Source organism: Sciurus carolinensis, chromosome 8, assembly GCF_902686445.1.
Source record: "Sciurus carolinensis chromosome 8, mSciCar1.2, whole genome shotgun sequence".
Lineage (NCBI taxonomy): Eukaryota > Metazoa > Chordata > Mammalia > Rodentia > Sciuridae > Sciurus > Sciurus carolinensis.
The window spans coordinates 144,665,771-144,687,109 of record NC_062220.1 but is presented as its reverse complement, the minus strand read 5'-3'; the positions used below and the strand labels follow the sequence as shown (position 1 = coordinate 144,687,109).

At 51.7% G+C, this 21,339-nt stretch overlaps 1 protein-coding gene across 1 annotated transcript in view; it reads right to left on the bottom strand.

Moving 5' to 3' along the window:
- Hectd4 (HECT domain E3 ubiquitin protein ligase 4) overlaps window positions 1–21,339 on the bottom strand; it is a 173,490-nt gene that overhangs the window by 11,271 nt on the left and 140,880 nt on the right. The window contains 13 exon segments of the mRNA XM_047560128.1: window positions 1,939–2,062; window positions 2,746–2,852; window positions 4,318–4,469; window positions 4,559–4,782; window positions 7,649–7,856; window positions 8,828–9,046; window positions 9,048–10,135; window positions 12,735–12,914; window positions 15,199–15,404; window positions 15,660–15,790; window positions 16,101–16,306; window positions 17,819–18,000; window positions 19,957–20,117. Coding sequence (XP_047416084.1) covers window positions 1,939–2,062; window positions 2,746–2,852; window positions 4,318–4,469; window positions 4,559–4,782; window positions 7,649–7,856; window positions 8,828–9,046; window positions 9,048–10,135; window positions 12,735–12,914; window positions 15,199–15,404; window positions 15,660–15,790; window positions 16,101–16,306; window positions 17,819–18,000; window positions 19,957–20,117 — 3,188 coding nt within the window.

Here is a 21,339-nt window from a genome sequence, read left to right as displayed (position 1 = left end):
CAGCATAGCCAAAAAAAAAAAAAAAAAAAAGCACACCGACTTTCTGTGATTTCTTTACAAATCATTATATAAATCATTATAAAATTAGCTCAAAATGGTGCCAGGCCTCTCGCCTTGCCAAAGGCGAGAGGAGAAGGCCCGTCAAGCACATGGCAGTGCCCCGCGTGTCCCTGTGCACGGGGTCAGCTGCTGGACATTGTTACCCTTCGCCCAGCAACCTATTCCGGCATCTGCCCATCGAGCTGTTGGCATGGGCAGACCACGGGGTACTTGTGAGGGCCTTGCCGTGGGCTGCGCTAGCAGGGCGAGGACAGTGGCCACCCACATGCCCACCGCTGGGGTTGGCTGAATAGGCGAACTCACGCTCAACGACCGTGGAGCAGCTGTGAGAATGCATGGAGCAGCATCCCAACGCAGTGACCGGAGAAACGACAAAAGGACTGCAGGGCGGTGTGCCCAGCCTGACCCTTCTCCAGTGCCCTGAGATCACCACTTCCAGGACAACACTGGGAGAGGCGTCCCCTGAGCACCAGGCAGCCCTCGCCTCAGGGCACAGACCACAGGACACCTCCTCGGTGCCTGTGGACACTCACCAGGCCCTCGAGGTGTTCGCTGAGCGCGTCCTTCCTCCACACTTTGTGGCAATCTGTCCACAAAAGGCCGGGTGGCAAGCAGCAGGTGGGCAGGCACCTACTGGAGCCTAGGGCACCTCCCATGGCCATATGCCACCTTGGCCACGCCACCTGTGGGCCACCTTGGGGAGATGGGCTGCACCTTGGTCTCTCCTCACCACAGGTCAGCTGGGAGACACACCTAGACCCCTGCCCGGGAGAGGCCCTGACAGCCCTCTTAGGCTGGCTGCCCTTTGACAAGTCCCTGGCAAGGAGGGAAGGAGGCAGCAGGGCACCCTGGACCGGCGTGGACAGCCCTTCTGCCACAAACAAGCACCGTTCACTTTGGAGTCTGTTTTCAGCCCAATTTGTTCCTGGTGATTCTACTTTTCAACAAAACCAGGCGGTCCCTCTTGCTGATTTCTAAAGTGAGTCCAGAAAACCTGCTCCTTCCATCACGATGCCAACCCCACTTAAGGGCTGGCGGTGAGGCTTCCCTGAGCGTGTGGAATGCTGACCCAGCAGTAGTCCTCGCGAGGCAGCCCCTCTCGGCCACCCGTCTTGCTCTGGGCAGGCCGAGAAAGCTTGTGGGAGGGGGAGCGAGAGGGTGGGGCTCTCTGTCCTGCAGCGTGTCTGCTTGGGATGAAGAGGCAGGAAGGGGAAGCCAGGGAGACGGTGAGCTATGCCTGCCTGGGCAGGCAAAGGGCGACCGAGGCTGGCGGGAAGTGGGAATCCAGGGAAAAGGTTCTTGGGAATAAGAAATCGTCCCCGTTATCTACTAAATTGTGCCTTTCGTCTCCCACAAATTCACATGTTGTTGTCCCACTCCCCATTGTCACTGTGTTTGGATACAGGGCCTCTATGGAGCTAACTGGGTCAAATTGAGTCATGGGGTGCTCCCCACTCCAACGGGGCCCTTATAAGGTGACCTCACAGAGGAGATTAGGACACAGACACAGGCTAGGAAGAGACCAGGGAGGCGCACTGAGCAGTGGGCCAAGGAGAGAGGCCTCTGCAGCAGCCAGCCTGAGCCTCTGCCTCGTTGTGGCCTGCCAGCCTCCAGAACTGGCCTTAGCCATTGTGTGTGGCATTGTGTGAGGACAGGCTGGGCTGGCTGGTACAGTCATAAATCAGAATCTGGAGGAAAAGAACAGAGCTCATTTTAAATGATCAGGAAAATCATTTAACAATTCTGAGAATTTAGGGAACCGTTCAGAAGGCTCTGTGGGGGACTGACTGGCTCCAGATCCTGTTTTTTGGTGACACACGCAGTTGCGACAACCACTTCCACCAAGGCATGAAGCGCGCAGGGGGACGACCCTCTTACCTCTCAAAATGAAGATCGTAACCACAGGACAGAATCGCCCTCCAGACGCTGCGGATGTCTTGCTTGGCTCGGTCGATAACAAATTTGTGAAATCCTTCTAAGGTCAGATACTTTTCCTCAGGGACTGACGGAAGAGTGTTCACAGCGTCAGGAATTTGGTAAGAACTGCGCACAACACGGCCCCAACATGCTCTCATTGCGTCCCTGCTTACGGCCTGGTCCACTGATCCTCCCACCTCCCACCTCCAGACCTCAGGGCCTGTTCCTCTCTGTGTGGACACAGGAGGCGGCCGGAGGGTCCAGTCTCCCACCACAGCTGCTCTCCCAACAGGACGGGTTTCCCCACCTCCCTCCTTTGCGAGAGTCTCGGAACACCCACTGACAAAGCAGCCCTCCCAGCAATGGGAACGGTTCTGCTGGGGCCTTTCCCGAGGCCTGGGTGCAGACCCGGGGGGCAGGGGCCTCTGGCAGGCAGGTCCAAGCACATCTCTCAAGCTGTTTCTCAATCGTCTCACTCATTCTTCATCTCAGGTGCTCGGTATTTCCAGAACTACTATTTTTGTTTCAAGTTGATCCATCAGAAAGGACATCCTGGCCTTGGCCAGGAATATTTCCCAGTCTTCAGAAAGGTTCCTCCCTTGCCCAAACTTAAGACCCCAGGGAGCCCAGGATCCAGAGAGAGGGGGCCATCCTGCTGGGGACCAGCCAGGCAGGCAAAAGCCCAGAGGCTCTTTCTGAGTGGGCAGCCCAGCCTCCAGGACAGAAGCCGGTTCTCAGGCCTATATCACACCCAAGCTGCTTATTTACCTTCTTGTTTTTTGGTGGGTGACTTTTCTGGATCCTTTTCATCTGGTTTGCTCTTTTCGGGTGACTTGGGCTTCACAGTTGGTTTCTTCTCACTTAAGGCAGTCCTGCTATAGACCAAAGGAGAGGAATAGAATTCCCCATGGCCATACCTCCTCACGGGAACTAGAGAACCACACACACACACACACACACACACACACACACACACACACACACATACACACGTTCACACCCCCTCTACAACTAGCTCACGGCTCAGGAGGGGTTCAGACAGGACTGGTTCTGAGTGAGAAAAATTTACTGAGCAAATTTCACGGAAAAATCAATGCTTTACCATGTGACAGATCTTGCAGATGCTTTTCAAACCTCTTTCTATATACTTTAGAGCTGTACTGTCCAGTAAAGTAGACACAGGTCAGATGCAGCAATTTGGGGTTAAGTGAAAATTAGGTAAAATCACAAGTTTTGTTCTCTGGAGCACTTGAAATGTGGCAGGGGACCATACGGAGTTACGCCAACGGCGTAGATTTCCATCCCCATAGGATGGATGATATTTATCTAAAAGTGCCCCTTTTACCTAGCAAACTAATGAAAGAACACCGTTTTTCCCTGGCTATTTACCAATTTCTCTAGACACTCCTGCCAGAGTTGGCTGCCAAGACTTGGCTGTCAGTTTCAACTGTGAGGATCTGAGAGTCATAACCCTGTACCTACAGAAAATTCTATTAGGTATATATGTAGATTCATTCACGGAACACGGCGTAGCGCTCGGAAGGATGTACTGGTCTGGCATGATCTCCAAGACTGGTATTAAACAGACAGCGAGGTGCAGACAGCGAGGTGCAGACACGTGTGTACTCCTGTTCACTCCTGCTCAGACGCACTCTGGAAGGCACGTGAGTGAGGCTGGCTGCCCCGGGCAGGGGAGCCCAAGGCAAGGACAGAGGCGAAGAGGAGTGGTTTTTGACTGCACATGCTTTGAGAAAATAATGCACATACATGATAGAAGGCTATGCGTGTAAATGTGAGAGTTGCTGTGTGAATTGAACCAGAGCGTCGAAGGTGCTAAGCACTGAGTACCACTGAGCTACACCCCCAGCCCAAGTTAAGTTTTTCCTGTATACACATATGCATTTTCTACTCTTCCTTCAATAACTATGCATTATTTGTGTAGTTAAAAAAAAGTCTGCACTTTAAAGATGTGTTCTGTTTCTGGGACTGGGGGTGGTGCATTACTGCTGAGCCATGTCCCGCACCCTTTTTTTAATTTTTTTGAGACAGGGTCTCACTGAGTTGCTGAGGCTGGCCCTGAACTTGTGACCCTCCTGCCTCAGCCTCCTGAGCTTCTGGGACGGTGTGCACCAGGTGCCTAGCGAAGACTATCAACGTGGGCCATCTGCCTTGCAGCCCATGAGCACTGGCGCCTGGGTGAGGCCTGGAGGGCCATGGCAGCGGAGAAGGGCGGGAGGCTGCCCGGCTGCCAGAGGCTGCAGCCTCTCCGGCGCCTGCTCTGGGGGCCCTGCATCTGCCCGCCAGCTGGCCCCGTCTTCCCGAGCTCCTGCGCGCGTGCACCTGACGCTGTTGAGCACGGCCTTGTCCTTGGCGGGCGGCTTGGTGATGGGCCGCTTGGTGCTCACCACCTTCACGGGGTGCTGCTCCTTCCCGGCTTTGCTGTACTTGCTCTTGTCAAACTTGGGCTTCGGCACGCCGTACTTCCTCAGGATCTGCAGGCACGAAAGCAGCCAAGGGGTTCTTAGGCTCACCCCAAAGGGCACCTGCGGCCCGGGAAGGCACCGTGGGGGTGGGTGACTACCTGAGTGAGCTGGTCCTCCAGCACCTTCTTGGGAGGCCGGACATTGGTGAAGAAGATGTGGAGGAGGTTGCCTGGCGTCTGGGAGTTGATCTGCTCTTTGCTAAGATATATGTCGGAGACTCTGATGGGCTTCGCTGGTGTCAGGCTCAGCGTCTGCTCTGAATGGGCGCAGCTCTTAAATATCTCAGTCAGGACTTCTCTGGCTCCGGGCACCAGTTTCTCACCTGTTACGGAGGGAAGGAGGGCGAGGCAGTTCTGCGTGAGCAGCCAGGCCAGGACTTGGGCTGCAGTGCTTTGTTTGTTTTAGAATGCACTTGGTTTTGAAAGCAGACAACAGGCACGTAGTGGAGGTGACAGGCTGCCCGCTGCAGCCTGCGTCCCCCTCTCTGACACACACCTTAGCAACGTGTCCAGCTGTCCTCGCAGTAAAGTGTAGCCCTGTGACCCTGTTTTCAGTGGGGCGTGAGCCACATCTGGCAGGCTGCTGTCCTCTGCACTTGTCCCCTCTACTGGCTGCCTAGAAATGACAGGCCCCCTGGAGTAGCACGCCGCAGAGCTCATTCTGGACTCCTACACACGCAAGCAATCATCTCCCACCGGGTCTGAGCCGTGTGCTCCTGGGGCTACTTATTACAGCAGCTTAACTGAACATGAATATGCTGGATAATCTCAAAGGAACAAAAGAATACAGAGCCAGCAAGTGTTTTTGGCCCGATGGAGCAGTTATTAAATGAGTTACTGCCTTATTGGAGAACATGTTCCCAAACCAGTATGATAAATGGGGTCTGGGAGTTGTTCTGCCCTTTGCTGACGTACGTCAGACTCTGGTACAAGAAAACTGTGCACTAGAGAAAATATTTACTCTTCTGTTCCCACTCGACCTCCTGGAAGGCACTCTGACCTTTCCTGGGGCCATCAGGACACATGAAGCTTCTGCACTCCTGCTGTCACCACCCCCTTCTCCTCCCACCGGCTATGGCCAGAGTCTTCACTCAGAGTCCATTCAGCCACAAGGCAAAAGACTCACTGCAGATGCGAGGCAAAAACAAGGTCGATACCTGTGTTCCCCAAACCCGAGCGCTGCATGGGGAAGGTCTGGCCCTAACAGGATCAGGAACTGAAAGTGTGCTCAGATTCAAAGTGTGAAAAGCCCGGACACGATCATCACAGTAGACCTTCCGGTCCTCCATGCCAAGGGGGCAGCTGAAAGCTGAGTGGAGCAAGTATCTCCCCACAGGGCGCAGGGCTGGGACTGGGGGGCAGCAAGGAGCCCCTCAGATGGAAACCTTTTTTGGTACCTGTGCTTAACCACGGAGCCACATCCCCAGCCCTTTTTATATTTTATTTAGAGACAGGGTCTCGCTAAGTTGCTGAGGCTGGCTTTGAATTCATGATCCTCCTGCCTCAGCCTCCAGAGCCCCTAGGATTATAGGTGTGCACCACCAGGCCCAGCTCCTCAGGTGGAAATTTAAGGGGACACAAACAAAAGACAAAAAACCCCAAAACCCACATCATGTTAAAATATTAATAGTACCATTCGAGTAATACTAGAGCCTGATATGGTAGAAATAAATTGTTAACACTGATTTTGATGCAGTTTTTTTTTTTTTTTGATGCAGTTTTTATATGACATTTTAGTATTTTGTTCCTCATGGATGTCTACATTAATTTTTTCTTTTTCCTTTTTTAAAAACTTGAGATGGGGTCTTTCTGAGTTGCTTAGGCTGGTCTCAAACTCCAGGTTCAAGTGCTCTTCCTGCCTCAGCCTCCCAAGTAGCTGGGAGTAAGGTGGGCACCACATGCTCAGTTGCATTAAGTTTGATTTTTCAAAATATCACATGTAGCTCAGTGGTAGTGTGCTCGCCTAGCACGCTTGAGGCCCTGGATTCGATCCTCAGCATCACATTAAAAAAAAATTTAAAAATATCACATGAAAATACTATCCTTTTTTTTTGGGGGGGGGGGCAGTGCTGAGGATCGAATCCAGGGCCTGGTTTGTGCTAGATATATGCTCCACCACTGAGTTAGACCTCCCATCTCTCCAGAAAAGGTTTATCTTAATGACTGATTTTCTGGAGTTCTTACACTTTGGGCCTAAGAACTCACTTACTTCCCCCTGATCCCAGGGCTAAGGGAATGTTTCCAAGTCCCATGACTGGGAATAATAATTTGAAACAACAAAACCTCTACTCAATGTTATATATTTTTCTTAGAAAATACAAAACAACCTTACTGTGTCATGAAATTTCAAACAATATTAAAGATGCAGAGAAAGGAACACAGATTAAACATTTTGAGAAAGACTGACACGAAACAAAGAACTGCTGTCAACTATTAAACAGGCACAACTCTTGCGGCTCCAGACGTGGAGCCTGGGGTGAGAGCTGGCTTGGGCAGATGCCCCCCTCTGGATTTAGCTCTGTGGGCTGTCACTGAAGTCCTGGGTCCTGGATGGACACTTGGTACCGTGTGGGAAAGCCAGCCAGGGCCCACCCACAGAGGTGTCACCAGAATGATGGAGGGATGGGAAATGGGGGCTTTGTGGGAAAACAGCTGGAGCCGTTTTGTCCCCACCCGAGAGGTGAGGGCTGGAGAGGGCAAGGCACAGTGTCCCCGAGCATATGAGCAAAGAATCATCGGCCACTTCTTGGTACACTCCAGCTGCACAGGACAAAACAAACAAACATGGGAGCGCTTGAAGGAGGGAAGCCTGCTAGACAGAGGGAAGAACAGCTGGAGGGCAGGCCCCTGCGGTTGCAGCAGGCTCCACAGCCTCCACCTGGAACAGGGCGGGTGGGTGCCTGCCAGTCAGAGGGAGCGGGAGCGCCCCTACAGCAGAGGAGGTGCACACAGCAGGTCACCCTCTGCGCTCTGGGCCTCCGGTCCCACCTCCCTAAAACCCTGAGTCAGCCCCTAGCTCATTTCAAATTCTGCAGCTCCCAGGGGTGGTCGCAGAGTCCTCGAATGCAAGCTGTTCCTAACAGAGGAAACGGTGGTGGTGTGCAGGGGGAGGTTCTGATCTATTTTTTTCTATACACCTGAAATTGTACTCAAAAAGTTTCTGTTAATTTTTAAAAATCCAAAACCTACCTTTAATTGATTTATCATTGAAATAATCTTCTAACCCTGGGCTCCCTTGAGTATCAAACAAACTCTGATTCACTACAGATACAGTCAGAATCTCTTCTGTGGACATTTCCATCAGTTCGTCTTCACCATCCAAACTTGACAAACCAATCAAATCATTATTGTTAAATAAACTTGCTCGAATTTTCTCAATTTTGGCTCGGGATCTTATCTATGTGAACAAAGAAAAAAGGTGAGGATTTGAATGGAGAGTGACCAGTCACTCAGTATGAATGGCATCCTTCCCTCCCCACCATTCCCTAGAGTCCTGTTCTCATCTTGAGCTGCCCACCTGGGGTCGCTGGCTTTCCTTGAACCCCCCACCCTCAAATGGGGACTTATTAGGGGCAACTCAGTTGGGAATCTGTACTCAACCCTGGCCAGGCCTATGGCTTCACCCTGATGTTCAGGGAGCTACACTCCAGGTGGGGCTGAGGAGTCCCCAGGAAGGAGGCCAAAGGACTGAAAGGAGTGGCTGCAGGCGACACTGGGCCAGAGCAGGGGCAGGAGAGTTCTCTGCTGGGTGCTCTGCACTTCCAGGAAGGGGGAGAAAGGTGTTTACTCCCTGACCTTTTCTTTTTTTGGTACTGAGGACTGAACCCAGGGGCACTAACACTGAGCCATGTCCCCAGCCCTTTTTATTTTTTATTTTGAGACAGGGCCTCGCTAAGTTGCTGAGGCTGACTTTCTCAATCCTCCTGCCTTCGCCTCGCAAGCCGCTGGGATTACAGGCGTGCGCCACCATACCTGGCTTGATGCAGGATTTCTAAAAAGGGGGACATGAGAAACACATGGAGCCTTGGAGTGAGCCAGCCACATGCCCACCACGTGACACTCAGAATCGCAGGGCAGGGAAGCGTCAATTCTGCGCTGAGGGCACCTGGGAAAGCTGCCATCCGGGAAGGCCAGCTCCTGGAGCCCCTCCGCCTGCTCCTACTCTTGACCTGCACCTCCCTCAGGACATTAGCCTGGACAGCACTCTTACAGAGTCGACATAGAAGAGGGTCATCACGCTGCTGAGAGAGCTGCCCAGGGAGCCCCCAGGTGCTAATCCCTTGGAAATAATTGGGCAAGATTTAAAAGGAGGTTCAGGGGACCCAAGCTGGCCGCGACGCGAGCAGCTGCACAGAGGGAGCGCATTACCTCCACGACGGCAAAGCCTTTGATGGGGCGCGCCGCCAAGGCCTGGTTATCCAGGGACGTGGCTGTGTACATGGAGCCCACCTCCGACACTGAGGCCGTCTCTGCGTTGTCCAGGGGCTCCCCCAGGCTGCCCAGGCTGCCCAGGCTGCCAGTGCTACACAGGGAGATGTCCAGGCTCTCCTGGCTGGACACCACATGGGGCTCCAGCAGGCCAGGGGGGGATGGGCAACTCCAGGCCGGAGGGCAGCGGGTCCACCGAGAGGTCGCTGATGGTCTGCGAGACGCCCTGGGAGCTGCAGACCGAGGCCTGACTGGTGGAGGCAGAGGCGCTGGCGCTCATGGCCGGGGCCAGGCTGCTGGACGTGCTCCCCTCCAGGCTGTCTGCGCTGGGGAGGCCCGGAGTCTTCTCTGGCTCGGCCTTCCCATCGCCACCCTCAGCCTTGTCCTTTGGCTTCTTGGGGTCTTCCTCCTGCAGTGGGATGTAGATCTCGTCTTTGAAGACCCCGCCGTGAGCATTGCAGGCCTTGCGGATGGCACCTCTGACAATGCCCTCGTCCAGGTGGGTGGGGATGCCAGAGATCACCAGCAGGCGGCTGTGGGCCGTGGGGCCCACCAGGGCCTGGCAGGCATCTGCGATGGCATCGCTGGTCACACCCAGGCCCTGGGGGTCCTTCCTGGTGAGGTGCCGCAGGATGATGAGCAAGGTGAGCGCGCGGTGGAACCAGAGCATGTCCTCGGGCTTGCTGCCCCCGATGCTGAGCACGGTGGGGTCGGACTCCAGGGCGCGGGAGGACTGCCGCTTCCCCGAGGAGGAGGCCTTTTCCCGCTTCATCTTGACTTTCTTCCTCTTAGACAAGAGGCTGGGGCTCTGCGGAGTCTGTCCTGGAGAGGAGGAGGAGGAGGACGAGGAGTCACTGAGGTTCGGAGTGGTTGCTGAGGTCACTCCGCTGGCTGTGACGCTCATGTTGGTAGGCAGGGTCACTTCGGCAACCGCCAGGCACCCTTCCATGAGCGCGTGAAAATACGTCGAGAACCGGCCCTGGTCGCCGGCTGCTACTGCCCCCGAACCCCCGCAGGAGCTGCCCGGGCCCCAGCTCTGCGTCTCCTCATCGTACAGCTTGTGCAGCTCTGACTGCAGGGCCATCAGCGTGGCCAGACAGGGGCTGAGCTGGAGGGCAATGGAGGTGGACAGGCCGGCAGGGTGCCTTCTCTGCTCCAGTGCGTGCACCGTGCGCAGGAGCTCTGCCAGCAGGTGGAAGACAAGCTCCTTCACGCAGGCTGCCATGTCTGTGGTCCACAGGAAGTTTCCTGAGGCGGACAGAAAATCACAGTGATCACTTACGAGGCACTAAGTCCGTGCCAGGCACTGTGCTAAGCACTGCAGCAGACGCACACGCTCTCCCAACGCCCTTGAGCAGTTCCCACCTGTTCCTTCCATTTTGCAGATGAAGAAACGGGCTCAGGACTGAAGCAGTGGCCCTACGCAAGGGAGACCTGGACTCAGAGCCGGCAGGCTGGTCAAGGCCTTAACCCCGTGCCCCCGGGTGGTGTGCCTGCCTGCTTCCAGAGGCAGGACAGACACCGCCGCTTCTGTGCCTAAGGCTCCATTCAGCAAGGCGGTGACAGGCTATTAGGATAGCGCGCCCGAAGCACAGACACCTGCTCCTGGGGCACAGTCCTCCCTGACCACACAGCACGGAAACACTTCCTGCACAACCACTCCCTTCTATACCAGTTAGTCCTGGTTTTGTCATATGGGCTGGGAGTGTAGCTCAGTGGTAGAACAGTTGTTTAGCATGTATGAGGCCCTGGGTTCGACTGGGGATGGAACCCAGGGCTGCACTGAGGCATGCTAGGCCGGTACTCGACCACTGAGCTACATGAGCTACATGCCCAGCCCTTTTTATTATTTTGAGACAGGGTCTCACTAAACTGCTGAGGCTGGCCTTGACTTTGCAAATCCTCCTGCCGCAGCCTTCCAATCGCTCACATTACAAGTTGTGTCACTGTGCTCTGTATGTTTATTCTTTTTTTTTTTTTTTTTTTTTTTTTTTGTGGTACTAGGGATTGAACCCAAGGTCTTGTGCTTGTGAGGCAAGACCCTACCAACTGAGCTGTCTCCCCAGTCCTGTATGCTTATTCCTAACCGAGTGCACCATAGACCCTGAGCATTTTTTAAAAAAATATTTTATTAGTTGTTGATGAACCTGTATTTATTTATCTGTATGTATACTGAGAATCGAACCTAGTACCTCACATGTGCTAGGCAAGCGTTCTATTGGAGACTGAATCCGGGTCTTTTGCATGCTAGGCACGCACTCTACTAACTGAGCTACATCCCCAGCCCTGCCCTGAGCTTTTGACAGGCAACATTTGTTAGAATTTTAACAGCAACTATTTATTTTCATTGTATTTATTTTACAGTCATATTCTAGTTATGGCAAAAGATATGCATTTTCCCTTTTTATAGTAGCAACATAAAGATTTCTGGGAAATATTGTCTAGAACAAGATGTCCCAAGGTCCCCCTCATAAAAGATATGTATCTTATATTCTCACAATCATGTTACCTGAACTGAATGGAAGTGGATGAAGTTCATGTACATAAGCTATCAGGGCTCATGAACATCAAGGGCCCATGTCCCATCCAGCCTGCTGAGTGCTCAGCCTACAAAAGAGCAGGCTGTAGTTGGTTGTATAGTACAGTTCTGTACAGGGTGAAGATCGCTAGACAGGGAGTCTCCAGAGCCAGGGATGGGCTGACCACTGGGAACCTCTGTTTAGGTCCAGCACCTACAAGTGAGGGGCTGATTTTCCTGCTTTCTCTCCGGAGCAATGCTATTGGAGGATTCTGACTGGAAACAAGCTTGTGATTATCCTGGAGCATGGGGTCCTCTGGAGCCCTCACAGAGGCTCTCCTATCCTCAGGGCCAGGCCTGCGGATGCTACACATGCTCATTAACTTCCCTTTCTCCCTCCTTGACCACTGGACATTTTTGTCAGAGGCTTTGGAAGGAATTGTTTACCAGAATTGCACATGGTGGCCCACGAGCGGAGCTGGCCACCGCCATCTTGTTCCCACAGACAGTGGCTCCCTGCTTACCTCCCCACGAGTACTTCCTGGACTACTTTAAAGAATTTGATTTAGTTGCCAGCATTTAAAAATTGGGAAATTCACATCACATCTGGAAAATACCAGTTCTGGCAGAAACTTCTATGACAGTGAGCAGCCACTGGCCAGAGCACACTCTCCACGTTCCTCCTTTATTTCTCTCACTGACAGTATCTGACACCCAGAGGTGTCTGAGGTTGCACTTTTTTCCTCTCCAACATTTATTATGACAAAATTCAAAAATAGAAAAAATTATATGGTACATAAAATTTTATGTTCACCACCCATATTTACAACTAAATACTATACTTGCTTTATACATATATCCATATCTTTATTCATCCATAAACCATCTTAATTTTTGAGTTTTTCTGAATAAGTTATGGATCCCAAAACACATAGGCAGGTATACCATTCACTGAAGTTCAGCCTGTCTTAGACTGTTTTCGAGGTCAATCTGCATGCAGTCAAATGCACAAGCTTTCCACCCCTCCAGGGGCTGTGTGGGCATGACATCTGATTTTGTAGCCTATTCATCACCACACCATTCTTCACCCCCAAAGTTACAACAACGGCACATGTGTTAAAGCATGACAAAATTAATCTTATTTTCACGGTTTCAGAGATGGAAAAGTTGGAGTTTTCATGGTTAGTTGCTATCTTAATATGATGGAAATAATCTAGAATCATGGCTAGAGGAGCCTAGGCTGAGCTAAAGCCATTCCTAGGCCCACCTCCCACGAGCGCTCTGACAGGAGGCTGCGGCCGCCCCTCAGCCCGGCACCCGGTGGCTCACCCAGCAGCTCCACCACCTGCAGGAGGACCGAGGTGGGAATGGCGTCAGGCTCATCTTCTGACTTCCCCTCGCCGTCCTCTGACCTCCAGGCCAGCAGCTGCTCTGCGAAGGCCATAGCCAGTGGGAACTCCAGGGGCAGGGAATGCAACACCAACACGGCTCCGGGGGGCGGGGACACGCCTGGAAGAAGGGCCAGAGGAAAAGTGCCACTGGCAGCATCTGAGCCAAAGAAGCCACAGCACAAAGGACCTCCCTCGGGTGCGTGGGCGAGCCAGAGCTGGGAAGCCCAACCCACCAGCTCAGGTGGGAAGAAGAGCAAGCCCCATCCCAGGCTCCACTCTGCAGATGCAGAAGCTGCAGGGGGGCAGAGGCCAGCTCTGGATGCACTTGCTGTTGTGTGGAGAGCAGCTATGGGAACAGAGGTGGATAAATATCCCCCATTCAGTTAGCAACCGACTGGTGGGCCAGGTCCAGTGGTGCATACCTGTAATCCCAGCTACTTGGGAGGCTGAGGCAGAAGGATTTTAAGTTTGAGGCCAGCCTCAGAACTTAGTGAGACCTTGTCTCAAAGCATACCAAACCAACCGGCCTTTATGCCCAGAATGGGAAGTAAGTTATACTTTAAAAGGTATTTCACTAGAACCTTCTCAGTTTGGAAAAGAAATAATTGATTCTTTTGCATGACTGCAATCCCATCAAATGGACCAGCAGGGTGTCCCCAAAGCTCAAGGCATTACCAGGATGTTGGGTGCTCTCTCTCACAGTACTGGGGACCAAACCCAGGGCTCTACTGCTGAGCTACACCCCCAACCCCTCGATCTTGACTTTTTAAAAAATTTTTCATTTTTTTATATGTGGTGCTGAGGACCGAACCCAGTGCCTCACACATGCTAGGCAAGCGCTCTGCTGCTGGGCCACATCCCAGCTCAACCTTGGGTTTTGATTCTCTTACTGTCTTCCGTTAGTGTCACAGTCTAAGTCTGACCCAAAGAGCCTGCAGTGAGGGAAAATGTCCTCGACCTGGTCCTCCTCACACCCTGCACCATCCTCCAAGCCCCACTGCAAACGCTGATCAGACACAAGTCAGTGTGCGGGGCCTGGGCCAGTTAGGAGGAACCATCCTGCCTTGCCTTCCTTTGGGTGAATATTTACATCGTGATAACAGTGGAATGACAGGACAGAGATCTCAAATTATTTTTTTATTTTTATTTTTGGGAGTTTTTGGTGCACTAGGCACGTGCTCTACCACTGTCCCGAATCCCCAGACAGATTTTGTTTTTAGTACAAAGTTTAAAAAACAGCTCTGAAAACAACAGACTCTAATAAAAAGAGATCATAAAGACTGGGTATGGTGGCACCTATAATCCCAGCTAGTTGGGAGGCTCGGGGAGGAGGATGGCAAGTTCAAGGCCAGCCTCAGGAACTTAGTGAGACCCTGTCTCAAAAATAAAATAAACAAAAAACGGCTGAGTTTGTAGCTCAGAGGTAGAACATTTGCCCAGCATGTGCTAGGCTCTGGGTTCAAACCCAAGCACCAGGAAGAGATCCAGAGATCTTAAAGTTGTTTAGCAGTGACCAAATCACTGAGAAATGTCCTTTTATCCCTTTCCATAAAGATGTAATGACTCAAAAACAGGGGTTGTGAGGTGCAAAGGTCCATTTTTTAAAAAAAAATTTTTTAGTTGTTGATGGACCTTCTATAGTTATTTATTTATTTGTTAATTTATTTATATGCAGTGCTTAGAATCAACCCAGTGCCTCTCAAATGCTAGGCAAGTGCTCTACCCCTGAGCCCCAGCCCCAGCAACTGAAGGCCCATTTTTCTGGCTGAAAGTTCAAATATAGACAAATATAACTGTCTCTGGCAAATACATGCCAATCTCTTCTTGTCAAACATGCCACTGAAGTGCAATGGAGACTGGGACTAAGACTTCTTTCCTTCCTGCAGGACTCGGTCTAAGAGGATGACAGGCAACAAGAGCTTCAGCAGTTCAGAGGTGGAACCTCGACAAAATCCAAAACTTCAGAGGCCTCATCAAGAATGCCAGGGAGGCAAAAGCAGTGGGGTCCCCATCTGGATGGGGAGCAGGTGCTCATTTTGGTTAGTGTCCCATGGAGCCATGTCATACACTCCAAAATCCAGTTTTAATTAGAACCTGAGGAATGGCCACAGGGATCATCAGAGCCTGAGGCGACTGTGAGCACAGGGCTGCTCTGTTCAGATCATTCTAACCATACAGACCCCAGAGCACCCTTGTGAAGGAAGGACACTCCTACTGTGGCCTGGGCAGCCTGCCAGGCCTTGCAATCTACTACTGCTCAAATACACTGCCTCAAGCAGTCCTGTTATTTACCCGTAGCAACTGGGACCCAGCAAGGCACAGAATCCCTTCTATCTTCCAAGAGAAGACCAACAGAGCATGAGTGTCCACTGCTGGCACCCCAGGAGCTGAGAGAGACTCACCTAGCTTGATGTGGACCCTGTCTGTGGAGAGCACCACAGAGGGGTACTGGTCAGCTGTGGGTGGAGGTGCAAGCCCAGTGTTGGCTGGGGATGCATCCCGTGGGTAACAGGCAGCCTCGATGAGGTTCAGCTGGCCGGTTCGCTTCACTTTGTGGCCAAGCCCATACACGAGGACGCGTGCCCAGGGCGCCTTGTACAGAGAGGAGCTGAGAGGGAGGGACGTGTTAATACAGACTCTGGCCAGGTTCACCGAAAAGCTGAGTGAGAACGGGCATATGTCATCTCCACTACCTGTTATAAGGTGATGTCCCCACCCATGGAAATGTGGGAAGAGCTGTAAACTATCTCTAGAGACGCTACATGTTCGAAAATGAAGATGAGCTCTTTTCCTCTGCCAGCACTGCCAGATCCTTTTGGCTTTTCTCTCCCCAGCACCTTCGTTTTGAGAAAGGGCAACTTACTCTTTGCGGAATCCAGATTGACTTTCTTTACAAGACACAACAACAAAAGCTGCCCCGGGGAAATTAACATCCATATTGACTTTGGACTCGGATATCGGGAACTCTTCAGAAGGGAACTGCTCTGGTGCTGTCTGCAAAGAGACAATAAGGAAGGAAAGTCACGGGCTGAACACAGGAGAGCATTTTGTCTTCTCATCTTATGAAGCTGAAGGACGCAGCCAAAGCCCACGCTGTAACAGAGTCAAAAGGACCAAAACAAAACAAAGCAAAAAAACCAGGGAGTAAGGAAGCCACAGACAAGGAAAGCAAAAGGCTTGTGTGACAAAGCAATCAAAGCAGACAGTGGCTTGGGGGAGAAAGGAGAGCAATTTTTAGCAAGCTATTAAGACTTGTAATAAAAAGCGATAACCGCAGTGTAGGCTACCGGCTTTGGATGTCTACCTGCAGGAAGGAGCAGAGCTGCTTTGTGAGTTCCAGAAGGCTCTCCTCGCCCTGGTGCAGGGTGCGGGTGATGGCCACACTCAGCCACTCCCTCACCGTCTGGGAGCTGCCCTGGTAGAAGAGGTCCGTGGCGGAACAGTTCTGGGAGTGTAAGCAGTGCTGCAGAGACTGTGCCAGCAGGATGGAGCTGGAGCTGATGCTGCCATCTGGGGACAGGAAGGAGACACGTTCACAAGCACTGAGGCAGCCAGCTTTGTGACCACCTGAGTAAGAAACAAGGGACCCATCCATGTAAACTGGCCTGGACGGGTCACGGTGGACGACAGACACCACCTATCAGAGTGGCTGGGAGGGGTGGGTCGGTGGACAGCATTTAAATGGTTGCTTTCTTTTTAGTAGCAAAACTGTTGCCGAAAATAACATCTAAGTGGAGGCCCAAGGCTACTGGATGAACTGGAGTGGGGCCTGGATGAGAGGCCCAGAGCCTGACCTATTCAGCGGCTCTGGGCCGCCCGGCTGCTCCAAGGAACTGCTAGGGCGCCTCACAGTGGAGTGTATATCATCGCAGGGAAGCTGCCCCCATAGGTAGGCGGGGGTCACCGAGTTCGCAGGGTGGGCTGGGGAGGCTCGAGTAGGTAGGACACACACGTGCTGGCGGGGAGCCCTTCTCTGGCCGGAAGGCAGCGGGTTGAGATGCTGCTGGGCTCAGAGTGCTGCCTGCAAGGTCCTCCTCACTTCCGGTTCCCATCCAGTCACTGGGAAGCGAAGGGGAGCTGGGCGGGCAGAGGCACTCCCTGAGGAGTCCTGAGCCCTCGCCCAAGGGCCCCAACCAAACAGACACATGGGAAACACAAAGCAGCTCCCCCGAGGTCCCAGGGCATCCAACAAGACTGCTCGGAGGCGTCTGGAAGCAGGCACACCTGGCTGCCCGCCAGCAGTGTCTGGCATCAACACAGGGACGAGCTTTCTTGTCGCTCTCGGATACAGGGGTGCTTTCTTTACACTTTTTCTTTTGAGACAGGGTCTTGCTAAGTTGCCAAGGCTGACTTGAACTTGCAATCCTTCTGCCTCAGCCGCCTAAGCACCACCACACCTGGACTGTCCTTGGCTTTTGTGTCACAGGAAAAGGTGCCTCTCCCTCCAGCTAGGCCGGCTCCACAGTTACATGCCCTCTGCCAGGAGCCAGCATCTCTCCCTGCTCCTCTCACCCCAGGCACATGTGACAGATTAGCCTGCTCAGTGATTTAAAATGCCATTTATTATTCCTTATGACTCTCTGGGTTGCCTGGGCAGTTCTAGGCCTCATGTGGGACCTGGGTGACTCTGTTCACCTAGGAGCTCGTCTGAAGCTAGAGTGACCAATAAAGCCCCTCCTGCCACATGGCCTCTCCGTGGGGTCAGCGGCTCCAGCCTGTACTTCCTTATAGTATGCTGGGTATAGGTGCTGGGTTCCACGAGGCAGGAGTGTGGTTTGGTTTCCTAAACAGTATTCAGTGTGCCTTGATCCACAGTTAAGTGTGGAACGCTCAATGAATGCTCACCAGATTGAGAACTAGTGCAAGCAACACGGCAAGACAGCTGCAGTTCTTTGGTGTTGCTTGGCCCCTGGGTCTCACAGGACGAGCGTCTCCCCGCTCTGTGGAGACCAGCACACTCCTGCATGCTAGGGCAGGCTAGGGCTCTTCTCGCCTGGCACTGATTTCCGGGACAAGTCTTACCTGGGAGGGGCGGGGCAAGGAGCTGGTTGGACAGCAACTGCAGGTGCTCCAGAGTAATGTCCCGGACGGCAGGGATGTGGAAGAGGCGGGTGAACAAGTGGGGGAACTTGGGGGCGAAGATGTTGAGCAGGGCCATGCGGCAGTAGAGCCTGGCCAGCGCGGCCTCGCACCGCAGCAGTTCTCTGCAGAGGAAGCAGGAGAGACACACTGAGTCCCAGGGGCCGGTGGCAGAGTCCAGGGGACCACAGTTCAGGTGCCTCTCCTGGCCCGTGTTCTGTGCCCCAAGTGAGTCACTTGTGCTTCAAACAAAAACCACGTTAGCTATGTTTGTTTTCCTAACTCGAAAGTGCTGTGGGAAAAAAATGAAAACATCTGTCTACACCAAAACTTGTACATGTATGATCACAGTAGCGTCACTTGTAAGAGCCCAACACTGGGAACAACTTAGGTATCTGGTAACTTAGTGGCATGTCCATACAATGAAGTATTATTCAGCAAGAAAAAGGAATGAAAGGAAGACCTTTTTGAAGAGGGGACTATTCACTGGGATCAACATGACAAGGAGGAGACAGCCATGCCCAGTGCTGAGCAGGAGAGGAGCGTGCTGTGTGCAGCAGGAAGGCATCGCACAGCAGGACGCCCACGGGGGCTCCGTGAAAGCTCCCCCTAGGGAGGTGGGGAGCCAGGAAGGCGTGAGTTAGAGTGAGCGGTTCTGCCTCGAGAGATCACCTTCGATGGTCACGCACTCTGGCTGCTGTGGAGAGAAGGGAGAGCTGAGGACTAGACTGGTGTGGTGGTGCTGGGAAGGGAGGGACGGGGACAGGTAGGACGTGGCTCACCGAGGAAGGATGGCCGTGCTGGGCCGTGCAAGCATGGGAAAGTCAGAGTGGGGGAGTTTCGTGGGAAGCTCGGATTCCACTTCACACGCTAGGTGCCTATCAGATTGTGAGTCAAAGGTCAACAAGACCTTTGCTCCTCGACACAGAATCACCCTGGGTACCCTCCTCCACACTCAGTTCTCCTGAAAACCTGACATGAAGGCTAGCGCCTTACGAGCCTCTCTTACTGTGAAAGTGACCCTGACCGGCAAGCAGCTTCTGGGCTGGGAGGGCTCAGAGGGAAGCCTCAGCTGCCAGGCCTACCGAGCGTGGCACGCTGCGGGCTAGAATCTCCGGAAGCCACACCTGTGGAGGTGTCACAGGAGATCCTGGCTCTGATCCAGGACACAGGGATGCTCACCCACCATGAGAACCTTGCTGGGTGCAGATGACCCTTCCCTCCCACGCTGACCTTCTGTGTGGATCCCTGTGAGTGCTGAAGAAACCCTCCTGATCCACACTGCCTGCCCTCTCTCTTGCTGAAGTGTCACCCAGTGTGACCTATTTTGGTCTTGTGGATTCGACTGTCTAATTGAACTGAGTACTTCCTAAAGGGGCAATGCAATATCTGAGTGGACATGGCAAGGAGACAGCTGGACACACAGACCTGGATTTGCAGGGAGAGAACAAGCTGGAGATACTGAGCTTGGTTCCAAATGACACCTTATGGAGGATGGCTGGGGACAGCTAGCATGGGCAACAGTTACAAAACTTTCACTAGAAAACTCCACTTCGTCTTATATTTTCTCTGAATTGTTGCAAGAATCTTTAAGACCAAAAGGAACAACTCACAGGGAAATAGGTAACTCTGCCAGACCTTTCAGCATTAATCTGCTGATGGCAGGCACGGGCCCTAGTTCTTCTGTTTTTTTCCAGAGCGTGTCCAGTGCCAGGCACAGAGCCAGCATCCACAGGACACCTGTTAGCTCACAGGGAACCGTGGGCTGCTGCTCACATGGTGCCTGGACCCCTTCCTGATTCGCCACCTCTTCTTGTGTTGCTTTGCTCTGAATGACTTTTCCTACTCTTCCAATCTCTGGCTGTCCTCGGTCCCCCAATCTACAGCAGAGTGCTTCTGGCACAGACCAGATGATTATCTCTCTCAACTTTTCTTCCTATGAAAATTTTCAACTGTTTTTTCTAGTTGCCTTCTCTTTCTCTGACCCTCAGCTTTGAAAGGAAAGCCTTCTTATCAAGGGTTAATGGTGCACGCAGAGACACAGTCGAGTTCTGTGACTCGTCAGAAGGGCTCTGTTTCACCTGTGAATTTGAAGGTTGGCATTGTCCAGTGTCACCAGCCCATTGGTGGCAGTCCTTCGGTAGCCTGCTGGGGGCCTTTCCAACACATCAATAGGATACCAGTATCGCACCAGCACCCCTTCACTCCGGAGGTACGTCTCTACCTGCACCAGCTCATTCACCTACACAGGAAAAGGAAATGTCCATTTGTTTTTCTGAGCATTAACTTTGTTTTCCAAATTTATACACATATACGGTGTCCCAGTTTTTAGCTATGATGCTTATAATTTGCATCTACTTGTTATTTCATGGACAAAATTAATAAACTGAAAAGGAATAAACAATATATTCATTCTCTCTCTCTCTCTCCTTTCTTTTTTGGTACTGTGCATTGAACAGAGACTCTTGCTTGGCAGAGAAGTGCTCTACCACTGAGCTATACCCCTTGGTCCCCTGTTTAATAAATTCTTTTTTTTTTTTAGTACATTAAACTTTATTAATAATTTGACAATTTTGTTTTACTTTGGATTTTTTTTGAAATTGTATGTATTTTTATTTTAGGTTATCAAAATCTTACTCTATGAGGTGGTAATAAATTCTTTTTTTTTTTTTTTTTTTTTTTTGGCGGTGCTGGGGTTCGAACCCAGGACTTTGTGCTTGTGAGGTGAGCACTTTACCAACTGAGCTATATCCCCAGCCCCATAAATTCTTAACTATAAATTAACACAAAACAGAATGGCTAAAAGCCAGTTATTCCAACAAACAAATAAAGTTCAATCAAAGTAGAAAAAAAAACACCAGTGTGGTATGCACAACTGTAATCCCAGCGACTTGAGAGTCTGAGGCAGGACTGCTGGTTCGAGGCCAGGTTCTCAGGGAGATTGTCTCAAGAAAAAAGAGAGGGCTGGGGATATAGCTCAGTTGGTAGAGAGCTTGCCTTGCAAGCACAAGGCCCTGGGTTCAATCCCCAGCACTGCTTAAAAAAAAAAGATAAAAGAGAAAATGAACCGGGATGTAGCTCGGTGGTAATGTACCCATGGGTTTAATCCCCAGCACTAAACAACCAACCAACAACAAACAAACAAAAACCCCACAAAGTAGAAGCTTCAGATCAAAATACACATGTGTGCACACGTATACACGTATGTACATATATCCACACACCTATGCAATTGTGTGTACATATAATCTGCAAATTAGTATTTACTGTCAGATTATAGAAATAAATGCTAGTTTAATGCCATTAAGTCTAAAAGTTCAGGCATCTTCAATGTAACAATAGGTTAGCAATTTAATGAAAATGGTGGCATATATCAGTAACCTATCTTCCTATAGCCCTGGTCCTTTTAAAATTTTATTTGACATAGAATCTTGCAAAATTGCCCAGGCTGGCCTCAAACATGA